The sequence below is a fragment of the Talpa europaea genome (genome assembly GCF_964194135.1).
Source record: "Talpa europaea genome assembly, chromosome: 12".
NCBI lineage: Eukaryota > Metazoa > Chordata > Mammalia > Eulipotyphla > Talpidae > Talpa > Talpa europaea.
In genome coordinates, this window is record NC_140079.1 from 80,410,773 (window position 1) to 80,429,079 (window position 18,307).

The window sequence follows — 18,307 nt, forward strand, 5'->3', positions numbered from 1 at the left end:
GATGGAGTGGGGGAGCCCGGTCCTGGCTTCCCTAGTCCCCCATTTCCTGACCCACTGCCTTCTCTGGAGCACCCCGATCTTCTCACTTACATCCTGCTTTTCTTCTCTGACCCCCACTGCTACCTTCTCCTGACCCGGGAGGCCGCAGCGCACAGAGACCCTCTGCCACCTGAAGAATCCCCCTCCTACCCTGCCAAATATCCAGTCACAACTGCTTACAGGTGTGTCTGCTCTGCATGCAGGATTCTCTGCCAGTCATCAGAGTAACTGGCCTTCCTGCTGCCAAAGAGACATGTGATGGCAAGCAAATCATTATCCTTCCTCGAACCCCGGTCTCCTTGGGCGAGGCCACAGGTCTGAACGGGACACTTTCTATAGAAAGAGACAGATGTGGCCTGGGGACAAAAGGAGGCTCTGGATAGTGTCCTCACTCCCCTGAGCCTGTTTTCTCTTCTGCAAAGTGGGAAGAATGACGCCACTTTTATAACAGTGATATGGGAATCTCAGAAGATGCTGGGGGGGACCCGGCCACTGAGTGTCTCCAGAGGAAGCAATCGCAGGTTTCAGCTGACTTGAAAAGTTGTGCTTTTCCCTTGTGTGTCCTCTCTTGAATCCCTTGGCTTCCTGAGGATAGGGACTGGAGCACCTGTGCTGGGGCGGGGGAGGGGGGGGAGGGGGTGGCGGTGCTCTGCCAATCAGGTATCAGGAAGGAACCCCAGAAACTCCACAGGGGGTCTGGCCCACTGGGGCAAGGCTACCAACTGCTCTGACCCATGTGGTACTGGCCGGGTAGCACCGGGATCCCTGCAGATGCCTGATAAAGGCATCATCACCTATTAGAGAACTTTGATTAGAAGCAGATGCTGCAATGCCTGCTGTCCCTCCTATTCCCATGCTTTCCTCCTGAGTGCCTTGCCTGGGGGGCCTGGCTGTGCTCCCCCCATCTGTGCCAGGAACTAATAGGGCTGTGAGTAAAGGCTGATGCAGGCTGTACGAGTAACTATTATTCACACACACACCCCCTTAAGGGATTTAAGTGGGGGTGTCGAGGGCTGTTGGGGTGAGTGGAGCTGAGGTGGCAGAGAGGAGGCAGTTCAGATCAGACAAGGGCTCTGGGCCCCTTCTGCTCCAGGACTGGCCGGGCAGACTGACCTGGGGTGCATTGACCACAGGGGTCAAACTGGGACCCTTTCCTGGAACTAGTGTGTGGGCCAGGGTCCAGGACAGGGAGGGCGCAGTGGGAACACAAGCAATGCCTCAGGACGTGCCACAAGTAGGGCAAGAGGCACAGGTTGGGTGGTCCTGTCTGCTACCCCAAACCCTGCCCTGTGCCCACAGGAGGTTGCCCTCAGTGATGGCCTGTCTCCCTGGGCTCCTTACTTTCCTTTGAACCAGGACAGTCTTGCAGCAAATCTAGAGAATGGCTGATGAGAGGGTAGGTATGAAGTTCCTTTCCATGGGGAGCCTCCTCACATGTGCCTCCCAGGCTGTCCCCTGGGTTCATACTGCCCACAGCAGGGGAGGGCTTGCCCACCCAAAATGTCATACCAACCCCTGTGGATGCAGCAGGCCCCACAGACGAGGCCTGAGGCCCTCACCGAGGAGGAACTTCAGCTTCTACTTCCTGCTTCACCTTTGCTGTCCTCAGCCCCTGAGTCTCCACAAATGGCCGAGGTCCTGGCCAGTGGCCAGCACTGTCTGGACAGGAGGAAACCAGGACGTAACAGATGGCAGTGGTGGGAGTAACACAGAACACTGAGTCCTTAAGAACAGAAATTCCACCGGAAAGAAAACAATGCATGGGGGCAGAGTCATCCTCAGGGAGCAAGGCCCAAGGAAGAGACAGGCTTTCCTGCTTCAGCAGGTAAACAGCCCCAGCGGGGGATACCCAGCCAGGAATTTCCTTCCAGGTATGGATGTGGAGTAGAAAGCTGGAGGTCTGGGTCCTGCTCGGGACAACTAGCACCCTGCGCCCTTCCTGGCCTTCCAAGGCAGATGAGTTCCTACGGGAGAGAAAACAGGGTTCCCTGCCAAGATCAGGATCCCAGGGAGGCCAACAGCAAAACCCAAGAGTATCTGGAAAATAAAGTCCATGTGCTGCTGGTGGATGAAAAGCCCCAGTCCTGGAATGCCAGTGGCTGTCTCCCGAGGAAGACAACTCCAGGTCCAAGGGCCAGAGCTGCAGATGTGCAGCCCAGGTCAGGGTGTAGGCCGGCCTGCGGCTCCCCACTGTGTGGAGTGAAGGGGGAAAGTTCCTTCCTCTTTCAGGGCCCAGAAGAAGCCTACACTGAGAAGGGGCAGAGAGAAACACCCCGCAATGGGGCTGCAGGCTCTGAGACCCCATCCCAGCCTCCATGCTGATGAGACTGGAGGAAGGTTGGATGCTAAGCAGCTGCTCTCACACCAGGCAGTCTGGGTTCATGGCTGCCCCTGGTCATTTATCTGAAATCCATTCATTTTTAAGATGTCAGGTTTGCAGGCCTTTCTTTAGCGCTTCAGGAAAATCCCTCTTCTCCAGCTGCAGCAGTGATGGGAGCTAAGGTGTGCAAGCTGCGGCGTCTGCCAGCCCCAGGGATATGCTCACCTCAGTTCATCCTCATACAGGTCAGAGTCAGGGAGCAGCAGCTGCCACCCCCTCTCCCTCCATTCTACAGATGAGGGCATGGACATACAGAGGTGGGGGAGTCTCTTGATCAAGGTCACTCAACTAAGGAGAGGAGCTTGCCCTCTTAGCACCCCCAACTCATAACCAGCCTCTGTTTTGGTTTTCAGTGCCTTAGCTGTGCCCCCAGCTGGGTGCTGACTGACCCTCCTTCTCCCCCACCCCCCACTCCCAGGACAGGTCAGCCCTTCCCCTACTGTATGTTCCTTGCTCCTACCTATCCTTGATTCCTTCTTTCAAAACTCCTTGACCTTGTTTTTAGCCCCTGCCAGGTCTGTGGATAAACAAGGAACTGATTGCAACTAGGGCCATAGGAATTTGTTGTCTTAATCCTCCCGAGAATTGTGACATCCTTGCCCTGGGCCAGGGGTCCAGTTACACAAGGGACTCACCCAGGAGTGTTTGACCGTCCTTAAATCTGGCCACTGCCTCTGATGAGTTGAGTCATGAATCAACATCCAGGGATACCAGGCTTTTGTTTTATTTTGTGCTTTAGGTGCCTCTAGCATTGGAGTTCCCACCTTAGAGCTTCGGGTGTGGGGCTTCAGGCACCTGCGCCCTGGGGCAGCTGTTGCAGGCAGAGGTCCTCTTATTACTTGACAGGGTGGAGCTGTGGGTCTTCCCCAAAGGCTTTGCGGCTGGGTCACCCGGTCAGCCTGGAGGAGGGCGGAGAGGTGTGGGGTCTGATGGGAGGAGGACTTGCTCCCTACCCTTTGACCACTTGCTTGGGGAGCAGTTGTCCTGCCCTGCCCTGTCTGTGGGCTGCTTTTCTACGGACTGAACTTGGACTCTGAGATGGGTGGAGAAGGGGGAGAGATGACGGGAAGCTAGCCTGGGGCATGCACGACATTTTCCCCTTCAGGGCAGAAGGAGCCAGAACAGGCATTGAATCCCCTGAAAGAGCCGCCAGTGGGCGGCTCAGAAAGGCCCCCATGGGATCTGGCCGTGAGATGGCCCTTGAGAATGAGGGCGCTATCATAATCGCCATCTTCCAGCATTCCTGCAGAACAGTTCCACTGTTTTCTGCCCACAGGGCATACATGCCAGCCTGGAGATACACACCAGCTGGGGGACTGTCCAGCCCTGTTCAAAGAGCCCAGGATAAAGATAAGGGAGGAATTCCAAGAAGGGTGGTGCCAAATGACTCTTGAGTAACACATGAGGTCAGGCATCCTGCCAAGGGCCGCCTGAGGCCTGGGCCAGGTCTTTGGGACAGAGGGCTCAGGGACAGGGGTGGGCTGGGGGTGGCGGGAAGTGTCATCTGGAGAAGCAGAATCATGCAGGTAGAAGGTAGATGCTTTTCTGGGTAGAAAGACCTTGGAAAGGACCCCAAAAAAGCAGCCAGGGGATTTGCTCTATGTATAGGAGCCTGGAGACCCTCCCAGCTCCCCGTTCAGCACCCGCACGCCTGGACCTGCACCCTTAGTCAGCCTCTGTGACTGGTACTCCTGCCCCGCAGCTCCGGGGAGTGATGAGGTTCCCCTTATTCACAGCCTAGACCGACAACTGGCTCCCTGGGGCACTCGACCTCTTTTCCAGCTGCCAGCTCGCACCCAACAGGGCTGGCCCCAACCCAGACAGCCTTAGTGGTACCAGGGTCACCTGTAGCTCGGGGCCCCCTCCTGGATCCTTCAGCTCAGCCAAAGGGCCAGGTTATCTCGGGGTGCAGAAAGGAATACCTGCTGAAGACCTACAGCGGGGCTGGAGATTGTGTGTAGGGATCTTAGAGGCCCCCTTCTCATTCTGAGCCCCTGCTTTATACCAGCACTGATGGGACCCATTCTGCTCTGTGTCAGGGGTGGTTCTTGAACCCATGCTGACAGAGCAGGGCCCGGGGCCGTATCCTCAGGCCCCGTGCTTTCAGGAATGAGCAGCGTGAGCTCCGTTTTGCTTTGGTCAGCACTGGCGGTGGCTTACTCGGGGAATGGGGGGCAGGGTGGGAGGCAGCAGCTGAGCACAGATGGAAACCCCCTCACTCGGGAACTCCCTGTTATCACTTCTGAGAACGCCAAGGGGCTTGATGGTGAGGGGAAAGGCCGTGTTGTGTCTGGGACTGGCTTCCTGGCTGAATCAGGACACGGTCAGCACGGCCGGGGCAGGGCAGCAGGGCTACCCTCTGGCCTGGGTGGAGGTCCCCTGCCCTCCCTCTCCTACTGGGTTTCCCTTGGGGAGGGCAGGGGAAGCGGGCCCTGCTTGAACCTGTGTAATTGTGGGATTTCCCCGGGCTGTCTCAATTTCTCCACAGCAGGAAGAGTGGGTCAAAGAGGAAGCTGGGCAAACATCATAAGGTAGGATCCCCACCAGCCACGTCTCCCCTGCCCACATCTGCACCATCCAATTTGTTTATTCACCCAACTCTTGCTCCTGGAATGCTCCTCTCCTTTCTTCTGTAAACCAGCTGCCCATGGAACATCCCAAGGTCCCTGAAAGTCCCCCTTTTTCCCACAAGCCTTCCCAGACTTCTCCAGGCAGCCCTAAGCTGTCTCGTCCTTGAACTCGAGTACTCCTGGGATCAGGCCCCCAGGTCAGACACTCCGGCACTGGATTGCTCTCTGGCTCTGTTACATGTGTTCATTTTGCTTTCCCTATGAGTTATATCATTTAGGGGTGTACCTTTTACGTCTCTTGATACTCCCCTTGTGGGTGGGCCTGCCAGCCCAAGTACCTAAGATTTAACATCACCTTCTGAGAATTCAATTAGGAAGAAACCCTTATTAGGAGAGGATATTAGCCCTCTGTAGAAATTACCTAGGAGACTGTCTGTCTGTGCATACCCCAAATCCAATTAAGGAGACCTGGGTGAAACCTCAAAGGAACAGATAAGATAGTGATTGCATTTTAGCAAAGTAACTGCATTGCCTTCTCTCTGAGAGAAAATACCAACCTCAGAAGTTCCTCCTCATTATAAAGGAAGACCCAGTTTGCTTGGGACTCCAGGGTGGGCAGGAGAGTTTGCACCCTGTCCTGCAAACATTGGTGGCCCTGCCACAGGACAGGTGCGTCCTGAGGAGGCGGGGATGCTGCAGACCTGGTCACCCCAGGCCCGGGTTTGCTGACTCCACACTGCCGCCATGTGTCCAGGGCCCTGGGGCTGCGGCCCTGTGTATGAATTCATGAGCAGCGTCTGGCTCCCGGTGCATTGGGTTCTTGTCAGTGATCCCTGAGATTGTTTTGCCTGTGGTGTGCAGTGGAGAGCCATGTGTGGAGCTGCGATGAAGCTCCACAGTGAAGCCATCTCATCTGGCCCCCCCAGCTGGCCATGGTGCCCCTGGACATTTTTGCACTTGCTGTTTGCCTTGGTCACTTAGAGGCAGGATCCAATAAATACTTTCTGCGAGGTGGACTGATGGACTAGTGCATGGTATGGAAGGCAAACAGTCCAGCCCCAGTGTTTTGCCTCTGGAAACCGTGGGGAGAGAGCCCGTGGCCCAGGGGTGAGGAATGATGGACACTGACTGAAAAGCTCCTACATGCTGGTCACTGGCCACGTGCATTTACACGCTTCATCTCATTTATTCATCCCGGGAGTCTCCAGGGTCAGGATATTGCATCCATTTGACAGATGAGGTCCAGAGAGGTTGAGTAACCTACGCGGAGTAACCTGGTTATTGAGCTTAGATTCAATACGGTTCTCCTCATCTGGAATTCGTTTCGTGGAGGCGAGGGAGGAAGGACCCAAGAGGGAGGAGGAGAACCTTCTGTGTTAGGAGAGGGGCTTCTGGACGGAGAGGTGGATGGGCCACAGAGCACCCCGCAGGGCCCTGCTGCTCACCCACACCCAGTAATCACCCTTGGGAGACAGGCTTAGCAGCTATGAGTCTCGACTGAAGATTAAACAGTAGGAAGTGAGCTTTGGGGAAAGTCCAGTCTTGATTCTTGGATGAAGTGAAAGCTAGTAGAGCGCTCTGCCTGGGAGCAGCCTGAGGCACGTCCCCACAGCACATTTAGCAAGAGACACACCCCCCAACCTACTCTAAACACCGACAAGCTCCCAGGCCCCAGCCACATGCAGACATCCACACTCCAGGTGTGGCACTGCTTCTCCAACATCTGGACCCAGATTCTCCCTGGGAACCCCAATAGAGCATCCACCTTCCTGATGACCCACTTCCAGCTGTTGCTCAGACATCACAACTTCCTTCCCTTCCTCTCCTGCCGCACTTGGGCGGAAACGTATGCACTGTGAGTGGACATGCGAGCCCTCAGGTCTCTTGGGTCTCTGTCCTTTTCTCCAGGGGCCACATAAGGGCAAATGGCTGGGCAGAGACCAGTGCCAACGTGGCTGACCCGGGGCCATCCTCTGCCACTCCCAGGAGACGCTGCATGGGCCTTGGGGAAGCCACACCCCTTTACCTTGCAGGTCAGTGCTTTTCTTTATCTCCTTCCCCACCAACTTCACGCATGAGCCATCCAAGCCCCAAAGTCTATCCTGAAGTGCACTTTCTCCTCAGCTGGGAAGACTTCCTGGCAGGAGAGCAAGAGCTCACAGAGGCAAAGAAGGCGGCTGGAGTGGGGCAGAGGTGAGCGGACGTGGCTCTCCCCGCTAGGGACCTGCCAAGTAGATGGTGTCTCGGCCCCGCGCCCAGGGGGTGGGAAGGGCCTTTCCTATGTTCTAGCTCAGTGCCAGGCAGCAGGACACCGACAGAAAATTCATCTGGGGAGTTCTGTCTCCCCTGGGGTTAGGACTGGAGCCTCCCAGCTGTCTGTGGGGTGGCAGGGAGGGAGGTGTTGGGGTGCACTTCAGGCACAGCCCTGCCTACCACTTCAGGGCAGAGGGATATTTGGGTTGTAGAATGGGATCACGTGGAAAGTTGGGGGGAGGGAGAGAAAGAAGAACATTGACTAGAAAAAATGAAGGAGGGTGTGGCTTCCTCGAAGGCCTGAGTGCAGTGTCTCGCCAGGGCGTGGTGGGGGCTGGGTCCTGGCAGCCACCAGCCACCGATGGGCGTGGGCCTCTGCTCGGCCACCTGCCAGCTCCAGGTGATCTTGTCATGTTAAATAATCTCTCCAGCCTCACCACCCTCATCTTTAAACCAAAGATGATAGTGGTATCTACCTCAGAGTACTGTTGCGGGCAATCAATGAGATAATGTGTGCAGAGAAAGGGGTCCGGCTTGAAGTAAATGCTCAATGGATATCATTCATTCACTCATTCAATAGCTACTGGATCCCAGGCATTAGCTCATTTATCAGTGAGCAAAACAGGCCAAGTGCCTTTCCTTCTAGAATTTACATCTCTCCAGGGGTGGAAACTGGGGAGGGAGAGGAGTGAGGGGCCACAAACAATAAACAATTCAATGAAATGGAATGCTAGAAGGTGAAAGTGCAATGGGAGAAAGAAGAAGTACAGCTGGATCAGATGACTCTTTTTTTCTCCAGAATGCTGCTAGCATCACTCTTACTTAAGCCTCTCTTCCAAGGAACAGAGTTGCACCTCTTTGCCTTAAAATGGTACAGCCTGTGGCATGGCCAGCTCCCCCTAAGGCTGCATCTGAAGTTTTAGCACAAATTCACCATTTGATCTTTCCACCAATAGCTATTTATGGAACATCTGATTCTGGAAGGCTTCATGTGAATCAGACACTAGTCTTGAAGGGTTTGCAGGTGAAGAAAGAGGTGTGTGTGAAAAATCTGAGGAGACAGGGCCTCCAGAGAAGGGCTGGTGCCCCTGCGGAAAGACCCCATGGTGGCGTGCCCTGCAGGTTGCCCCAGGTGGCTCTTCCTCCTGTTCTCCCCTCTGTGGTTCGGCTATTCTACCTCGGCTTGCTTTGGCTGTTTTCTTCTGGTAAGTGATGGACTGTCCTTAACTTAGTGTTGCAGTGAGAGCAAATTGACCTCGCTATTTCTAAGGGTAAAGAGACATTTTCTGAGTTGGCCCTTGAGCAAAATCAAGACCCCAAAGCCCCATTCCGCCAGCCCCAGCAGCTAGGAGGGACCCAGATTGTGTGCCCAGCCTGTGACATGTCCCTCCTCCTCACCCCAGCCTCTGCTGCCCTCGTTGGGAGGCTGGCTGATCCCAGTAGAGTGGCGAGGAGAGAGGAGGTGCGGCTCGCTGCAGGTCCCCAGGCCTTGGGAAAAGGAAGCAGGCCTGGAGCCAAGGCTGTGACTTCTCTGCTGCACAGTGGGAAACTCGGGCCTGAAGGAGGCCGTCTGGCCTCATGGCTAGGAACCTGGCCACGTGTGTCAGGCCACAGGAGCAGATGCTCCGCCTTGGGGCTTGGAGCTAGGAACAGGCTGTTCTCCCTACAGTCACCGCTCACATGGACCGCAGCGGTGTCTCCTGCCCGGCCCCCTCAGCTGCTGAGTCATGCTCCCTGGGGTTGGCAGAGGCGCCATCCAAGCCAGGCTGAGTCACTAGATGATGAATTGCGGAATTCTTGTTCAGGCTGTCACCACAGCAGTGGTGGGCCCTGATCCCCACCCCCTGCTTCCCACCAAGCCACTCAAAACATTCTCATCTCAGCTGTCATTCCTTCTGCATCTTGGGGGGCTCTGAAGGTGAGCAGGAGACAGTGGAGGGCATGTGGGGATGCCTCCAAGTTTCCTTCCTGTGTCCAGATTTCAGGCCTGTTCTGGGGATGGGGGCTCAGGGAAGAATCCCAGGCCTCATTTTTCTCAGCTCTGTTCATGAACGAGGAGACTGGCTCAGGGCTGGCCATAGGGGAGCTTTGGAGTCAGGACCTAAATCAGCTTCTCATAAGCAAGCCGGTCAGTAATGTTAATATCTACGTTCAGGGTTTGAGGCTTCCGGAAGTAGATGGATGTGATGTGCAGGCAGGCAGGCAGTCAATGACTGCTGTCTGATCTCCAGAGTTTGATGGGGAGGCCAGAGGCCTGTGGATTAGAATTAAGAACCCCAGGTCTCTCCTCTTCCTCAGGACACCTCAGAGGGGAGAGGGCTCCTTGCAGGGCTCTAGAGACTAGGGCAGAGGGTGTGGATACTCCAGGGTCCCCATATTTGCCAGCTCTGCAGGGGCCACCTTGGAATCACAACTGCAGCAGCCGAAGGGGCTCGTTGATGCTGTGGCTCCCTCAAACCAAAAAACAAGCAGAGACTGACACAGGGGGCATAGCCACCCCAATCCAGTTCCCTGTTCACCTGCCTAAGGTGGTTTCATGTAGTCATGCTGGGCTAATCACCCGCTGGCTCCCCCGAGAGTCAGCCTGGAGGGACAGTCTGCCCAGCAGGTTCCTCTGTCCTACAAGTGGCCAGGCCTGGATGAGGGAGGGTCCCCAGATGGTGACCCCTTGTCCCTGCGGTGTCCCCAAGGACTCCACGTGGGCATCTTGGACTTGGCGGGCACAGTGATGCTGTCTGGTTCCCTTCAGTATCTAGGTGTTGATGTTGCCCATACCCACAAATCCATCTGAGAAAAGGGTTGAATTTTTTCCAAAGCATTTATTAACAGAAGACCGCCATAAAGTACACAACCAAAGAAATGAAGGTGTTTCCATCACAATCCATTAGCAGCTAAGAAAAATTTGCTGGTGGACACAACGCCCCATTCTGTGTTCAACAACGTCTCTCTGGTCTGCTAAGCCAACCAGTTCTACTTCCTAATCACCTCTTTATATACAGACCCTTCTCCACCTGGCCCCAAAGACTCCTCCTGACGCTTCAGTGTGGTACAGCCTGACCCTGCCGTACACTCTCTGCTCCCGCTATCAAAGGCATTTGTAGTAGAAGACCTATTCTTCCTCCTGTCTCTATGCACTTAACTATATTCCTGAACAAGCTGAGTAGGCAGATTCTGTTACCTTTAGCCAAGTTACCTATTTTCCTAAGCCTGTGTCTGACCTTGGTTTCTCTCCTGCTAGAACACTGAGTGCCCCAGTGGGCAGCTCCCCACTCCAGCTAGTCCAAGACTGCTTTCTCCCCAAAAAAGCCCAACTCTGTGGCCCTGTCTACTCCCACTTCACCTGCAGGGTCACTCTCATTCCCAGCTGACCTGCTGCGGGGAGACCCTGGCAACCACTTACTTTGACTTTGACCCTGGCTCCCACTTACTGCGCCCGCCCCCTCAGGTCTCCAACCTCACCAATTTCCTCGCAAGATTTCTGACATCTCTCTTAAGACTTCTGTCCCTTTGGAATTTCATCACTGTACATTTATTCTATGATAGTGCTTTATGGATTCAATAGTTATAAGACTATAGAGAAAGGAGAACTATTCCCTCCCAAATTACAGTTTCCCTAAACTAGCAAAAGATGGGGTCACTCGTGCCAATTTGAACTTTTTCTAAATGTCTGTTTATCAAGCCCTAATTAGTGCGGCCTGCTTCTCAGCTGGCTTGTAGGAATGGCACTGAGTCTTAGCTAGTTGGTCTGTGTCCCTTCTGCTCCTAAATCACTGTTGTGGTTTAGCATATGGCTTCTTCAAGGAATAGCTGCGGAGCTAAACAAAACATTTTCCTCCAAAAGAAAAGACAGTTTGCAGGTAATAACACTACCCAGATAGTCTCGACATTTTACCTCGAGATTTTACCTTTTATCTTTGCTCAATTTACACCGATGGAAGAGCATTATTGGGTGAGCACAAGTCAGCTGGACTATTCTCTAACCCATGGCATACAATATACGTCTCCGTGCTGCTCACCCAGTCCTCACAACAACCCTGCGAGGTGGGCGTGGTGGATACCATTACCCTCTTTTACACATCTACAAATAGGTTCAGAGAGGTTAGGGAGCTAGACCAAGATCACACAGCTATTTAGTGGAAGAGCCAGCCCTCAACCTCCATCTCTGCCTACTCATTTCCATTTCCATTTTAGGAACAAAGAATATGAAAAAGGTTTCTACTCCCTTTCTCTCTACCCAAATGGCATTCTTCGTTCAGCCTGGAAAGTTCCAAACAGAAAAAGGAATGATTGATGAATTTAATTTCACAGTGCAACGTGGGGTGGGAGTGGGGAAGGGGTGTCATTGTATCTTTCGTGATGTTCCCAATTTCCTAACACCCATAGTTTCCTTCAATGCCAGGCAGTGCTTTCCATGGGGCCCATTTGGATTTCCAGGTCCCAGTTAAGGTGGGGATTTTTACCTCCAAATTATGCTTGATGCTGTACTTCCCATCTGTTTCACATTTTGCTAGTGTTCTGTGCCTCTGCCCCTTAGTGAGGAAACTTTATTATTTCTGTCAATCTTCCAGTGCCCAGCTTCCTGAATCTCCAGAGCATCTGTGGGGCTCTCTTCTTGTAGCAGCTGACACACACTACTGAACGTCTCTATTTTTGCTCTCTTTCAGTTGCGCCCCAGGGCTGGAGCCTCCTCACCAGCCAGGCCCTCCACATATGGTTTCTCCACAGCTGAACAGAGCTGAGCTAGGATCCCCTAGAGTCCCCGTACCCCAGAGCCTCCCTCCATACACACACATAAGCAGGACACCCCTATCTCTTTTTTTTGACTTGGAGCCCAGCCACCCTGAGAGGCATAGGGTGGGCTGTGTCCACAGTGCCCCCTACTGGAGATTTCCCACAAGCCAGGGTTTTGAATGACAGGGTTGGCTGGGGCTATGGCATCTGAGGTGGGAAATATCTGCAGCCTTCCACTGTCCCACTCTTTTCTAGGTATTGATTCACAGATGTTTCCTAGCACTTTCTAGGAGCCATGACAGTGTTAACTCGGCACACTGAGCTGCAAAGACAGACACACCCATGCAACTCCTCCCACACTGCTTGGTCTCATACGACCCCCGCGCCCCCCCCCCCCCCCCCCCGCTTGGTTTCCAATTGGTCTGAATTAGTTGGGAAAACCAACAAAACCGTCCCCTGCTTTCTGGACTCTCTACAATGATCCAGTCACCCAAAGGGACATCCTGACCTCTGCCAAGCCCCCAAGGCAAGTTCCTTGGTCAGTCACCAAACAAAATCCGGCCCTGACAACTCTTTCTTCCATCTAGGTCCCAATTGCTGGGGTTTCCTCCCGACCCCTCCTCCTCCTCCTCTAATGGGAGAGTCTTATTTGTGTTCCCATGTTCATTTGCAAACCCAGCAGCTATTCTTGAATTTCAATTACAGAGGCGTGTATATTTTTAAAGTAAATATTCAAGCCTATATGTTACTTAATGGGTAATAATCACTGAAGTAGGAATGTGCACATATGAACAACAGCATGAAATAACTCAAAAAAGAACCCAATCTCCCCAATCACTATTTACAAATTTTGAACCTATTTCCACTCCAGAATTATTCAGTCACACTTTCGACCTTGTTGCCATCATTATGTGATCATAATTCCAAACTCCCCCCAATCACTGACTATGGTTGCATCATATAACATATTCTTCCACATAGTTTTCGTACTTGTCATATCTGAAGGCAGCAGCTCATTGTCCTAATAGACCACAATCTACTTATCTACCCCCCACTGTTCAGCAGTTTCCAGTTAATGACTGTAGTATATAGGATGGCCACATCTCTTGCAAATACTTTTTCCCTTTTGAATTATTTTCCCAGAATGTATTCCCCAAAAGTGGAACAGCTCAGTTTTATAAGCCTTTTTTTTTTTTTTTTTTGGACCCTGGTCAGGCATTGCCAAATCTCTCTCCAGACTTCATTTTATAGTGCCAGGAGTCTATTTCACCATGACATAGTTTCAAAATGTATTTCTGATGAATACAAATGGTCTATCTTATTTTACTAGCCTGGGTGTGTGCCTCCTCGGTGTTGTGTCTGTGTGGCCCTCTGACCAAGCAGACCTTTCCGTCACTCACATACTGGAGGCCCTGCTGTTCCTCAGATCAACTCTGCGTAGTTTTCTCATGCTGTTGATTTTCCTTTAATCTTCATTATTCTTCGCTGTTCATACATTTTAAGTTCTTATATATATGAATGTGTCCACTTGACACTGATAATTTCTGCACTCTCTCCATTAAATAAGCAGTGACCTTCCTGCAGAAGGATTCTCTTTGCCCTACCCCTAATGCCCTACACCTCCCCTCTGGTCTCATCCCAAATCCCTCCGGTTCCGTGAATTCTCATTGCCAATGATCTCTACGTTAAGACTCTCGTTGGTCACGTCTCCACAACCCCTAGCCAGACCTGTTCACCTCGGTCCCACTGTGGCCATGGCCCACGCAAAGCACTAGGGCCGGGAAACACCTGCGAATGGCTCCCGCTCCTAGCTGTCACTTTTTCAGCCCCACTACCCACTTGCCAGATTTTCTGGTTGGCTTGCCCCTGGGAAGCCAACAACAATCCCTGGTTGGGATTGTCCCCCAATCCACACCTGGCCTCTAGGCTTATAGGTGGTTGTCCTCAGTCACAGCAGCCTACAAAAAACGACATTCCTTCACCCCAGTTCAGCCAAATGAAGGCCAAAATTTCTCAAAAGGGATTTTGCTAATAAACTATGGGAAAGCTAATGCTAGACTCCAGGAAATGTAAAAATGTCAACACAGAAGTGTTGCATCCTAGAGATTTATTTTACATCCTCCGTAAGTCTGGAGGTGGGGGGGGGGGGAGGACCAGGGGCCTCCGCTACTCCTACACCCAGAACTCTGCTTTTTAGACTGCAGCCCTGCCCGGTTCAGTTTTTTAGAAGTACATTCTCTTCATGGACTTGGAAGTAACCACCTCTTGGCCTCAGCTGGTGTCCGCATTTTGGCAGAAACTGACCTTCTACCTCCCTGGGAGATGCCATTATCTTAGGAGCCTCAACTTCTGGGTTGGACTGGTGGAAGAAGTCATTTTCTGTGGAAATCCCAGGCCTCCTCCGACTGGTATGTCCCTGCTCCAGTCTGAAGAGTGCCAGGCTCTCTGCTGTCTTTCAGAAGGCACCTGTCTAACACACCCTGGGCCCTTCATGACTCGGGTGACTTCTTCCCAGGCTACTCTATCAGGCTACTCTTCCCAGGCTACTCTATCAGGAATGGTTTTGAAGAACACAAATCAGAGAGAGCTTTCCAACCTCAGGAACCTAAACTAAATGCAGCAGCCATCCACAGAAAGCAAGAGGTGTGGCCAGCACCCCTGCCACCCTCCTCTTCTGCTTCTGAGCCATGGTCACGCCACCACCCTTGGTTCCTGCCCATCCCTATACGCCAAATAGGGAGCAGTTTGGCACCTCACATTGAAAAGTTGCCAACCCCTGCCCTCGGGAAAATACCCTCGCCCACCACATCCCATGGGTAGTCTTGCCTCTCCCCTCCCTCCCCAGCCCCACCCTACCCCAACCAACCCTACCCCATTAACTGTCAGGAGAACGAACCCGAAAGACATGGATGGTCCCATTACTGAGGGATACAACCAGGTACCTGCCGTCCACCATGGTGGTCACCCGTGGCTTTTCTAGGCCATGATAGGCTGTCAGGAAGTCACCAAGCAGTGACCCCCTGGGGTCCAAGATCACCACCTTGTTGACCTCACGCAGGGTCAGAAAGATGTAGCCCCTTTTATCCACAGACACGGAGCCTGGTTGGCAGCCATGCAAGCCTGGCCCTCGGTACTCCCCGATCACCTGACCCAGCCCGTCACAGACCACCAAGCTATTCTGCTGCCAGTCTGAACCCACAAAATTCCCCTCCGGGCTGGTGGTTAGGAACACCAGTGCCCGCTGACCCCGGCTGGCCCTGCCTCCAGGGATAAACCGGGTGGCCAGGCTGCCTTCCATGTTGTATACTTCCACGTGGCCAGACACGCTGACAGCCACCCGGTCCCCACTCGGCATGGCAGCCACAGCGTGGCTGGCCTGGCATAGGCTCAGGGCCCGGCGCCACTGCACCTCTCCATCAGGGCTGATAAGATAGAGCCTGGCACCGGCTGAGAAGGCCACGGCACCCTGCAGGGCTGCCACACTGCACGGGGAGCAGCTCTCGGGGACCGGCACTGCTCCTTTGTAGTCACCGTTGAGGGAAAAGCGCTTCAGCGCTTTGTTCTGTTCATCAGCCACCAGGATCTCCCGGGGGCCAAAGGGACAGAGCCCAGTGATCCGGGGAGACCGCTTGTCTCCAGGCATCCTCGTGGGGAAGCTGCAGGAAAAGATGGGTCTGGGGAGGAGGCCAGAACCCTCCAGGTTTGGCCCTGGTGCTGGGCTGGGCTCCCGGGAAATCGACTTGAACCTGTCTTTGAACTTCTTCTTCTTGTTTAATCTGCCACCCCTCGGGGTCTGGGCTCTTTCATCTTCTGGGGGTGACTGGGCTCTGCCCTCTTTCGGGGTCTGGGTTCCATCTTCTTGGGGTGTCGGGGCTCTATCCTTACCCTGGGGCTGGACTCCATCGTGTCTCTCATTCTTGGCTCCATTCTCAATGCAGCTCTGGGTTTCGCTGCTTCCCTGGCTCCTGGCTCCTTCTTTCCCACTGTCCTTCTGTGGCTGCTGCTCCTCAAAGGAAAGCTGTAGTAAATGGCAGTTCTTGTCTTGGAGTCCAGGGTGGATCTCCAGCTGAGGCAGCAGGCAAGGGGCTGGCCCAGGCATCCAGGGACTACCCTGTAGCTGCTGAAGCCTCTGTGTGATCGCCCCCTCCAGCGAGAGGATCTCAGCCTCACGACCCAGGCTGAGCACCCGACGGGCAAAGGCAGCAGCCTCCTTGGCCACCTGTTCCCGGCCCTCCAGCTCCCCCAGTCGCTTCCGGGCAGCCTCTTCAGCAGCCTCCACATGGGCCCGTAGCTGGCCCAGCACCTCCTGCTTCTGGGCCAGGAGGGCCCGGAGGACTCCCTCAGCCGCCTCCTCCACTTGCATCCCCACCTTGGCCGCCTGCTCCCTCAGCTGGGCCAAGGCTTCCTTCTCCAGCATTCGAGTGGCCTCCAGCTCGGCCAGGTTGCTGTCTACGCCTTCTAGGAGCTTCTCCAGGGCTGGCCTCCGGGCACGCACTGCCTCAGCCAGGGGCAGACAGGGGTGGTCCAGATGAGGGTCCAGGCGGCACTCACGGCACAGCAGCTGGGAGCAGGGCTGGCACAGGAAGCGCAGGGCCTCCCCAGGGTGCTGCGGGCACTGGGCGGCCTGACGCTCCCGGGCCTCTTCATCATACCACCCTGCCCTGTAACCCACCAGGTCGACCACTCGGTGGGTGTGGGTCTGGCGGGTGCAGCGGTGCCCATCGGCACAGGCCTGGCACAAGTCGTCGGCACAGTCCAGACACCGGGCTGTGGCTGGCCCCCCCGCACTGGTGCCGCCCATCAGGGGACACAGAGCACAGGCTGCCTTCCCTGCACGAAGGTCTCCACCCGCCCGAGCCTTCACCAAGTCCAGGAGCCCGTTGACGAAGAAGTTGGTCTTGAAAGCGGCCACGCCTGAGGGGGGCACGGGCACAGTCTCTCGGCACTCGGGACATCGGAGGTGGCCACCCTCAGCCAGCTGGGCCAGACAGTCCTGGCAGTAGGTGTGCAAGCAGGGCAATGTTTTCGGTGCCCGCAGCTGCTCCAGGCAAATTTTACAGGCCAGGAAGTCACTGCTCAGGGCCTCCAGCAGGGAGGGTGAGGATCCCTGGGAAACCATACTGCAAGGAGGGGTCACGGTCAGAGGGCAGAGGGCACCTCCACAGGGTCTCCAGCCTGCCCTCTTGCCACTCCCCCCATCCTCATGCCCCACTAGGACTGGGGTCTCACCTGAATGGCTAGGAATTTTCTTCTGGTCTTCGGTCAGGGCCTCTGGCCCACTTGCTCTTGGGCTAGGGGGTGATCCGCCTTCTTCTTGTGAACATGGAGAAAATGAAAAAAAAAGTCAATGCTACTGGCTTTGTTTCAGTCACTGGGAGAAATGACAGAACCTAGAAGCCTGGGTCTCAGACAGTTGACAGTGTAATGACACTACACTGGCAAGCCTGAATGGTCCTGGGGTCCTGCAGGGGCGGGGTGCTAGGGGGCAGGGGTGGGCAGGCAGGACACAGGAGAGCTTCCAGATGGGCAGAGTGGCCTTGAAGCCTGGCAAGTGGGGCTCGGAAGGGGTGCCAATTCCCACAGCCCACACACCTGTCTTCTAGCCCCTGGGAGCTGCATCATGGACAGCCGGGACCTCCCTTCCTGCCCTGACTCTCCTGCCTTGTTCTGGCGGGAGCAGAAAGGAGGGGCTGCCCTCTCTCCTTCCAGCTGCTGGAACACAGGTCACCTCAGGCTTTGCCTCATTTTCCTAGAGTCCTCTTCTCTCAGCCGTCCCTGCTAGGAGAGGCTTCCTGCTTTCCCAGAGACCGCAGAAGGGCCGGGGCCCTGTGAGTTTCATCCCTAGTCCCCCAGCTCTCCACACCAGCTCTCCGCGCGGCGCCCTGGCTGTGAAGTACTTGCAGGAACTTGGGGACTCTCCCCCCAAACTTCCGGAAACGAAGGTAGGTGTGTGAGCGCGTGTGCGTGCCCGGTGGGTAGGGGTGTGAGCGTGAGTGTGAGTGTGAGTGTGCGCTGGGAGGGGAGCTCGGAGAGTTGGGGGGGGACATTCCTAGGGAAGCCTCGGGCCCTGGGCAGAGGGGAGGGCAGTCCCCGCCAGCCTCCTGGGTCTCTCCACCTCCTTCCTCCCTCTCGGGGCTCCCCCCCCCCCCCCCCCGCTGCGGTCCAGTTCCTCCTCCAGCCGCCCCCCCGGCCGCGCCGCCCGCGCCTACCTACCCGAGCCGACTGGGCGCCGGCGGGAGCGGGAGGCCGCGGTCTGGCCGCCGCCGCTGCCCGGCGTCTGAAAGGGAAGCAAAACTGAAACTAATCGGACTTGTGCAACTTCCGTCTCGGGCCT

General features: G+C 54.8%; 1 protein-coding gene across 1 annotated transcript; it reads right to left on the minus strand.

The window, feature by feature from the left end:
- Window positions 1–14,848: 14,848 nt before the first annotated feature.
- On the minus strand, window positions 14,849–17,092 carry TRIM56 (tripartite motif containing 56; the record flags this gene model as incomplete). The annotated part of the gene is made up of 1 exon (XM_084251036.1): window positions 14,849–17,092. One exon carries the CDS (start codon window positions 17,090–17,092, stop codon window positions 14,849–14,851), a length of 2,244 nt encoding a protein of 747 aa, XP_084107162.1.
- Between the last annotated feature and the right edge of the window lie 1,215 nt (window positions 17,093–18,307).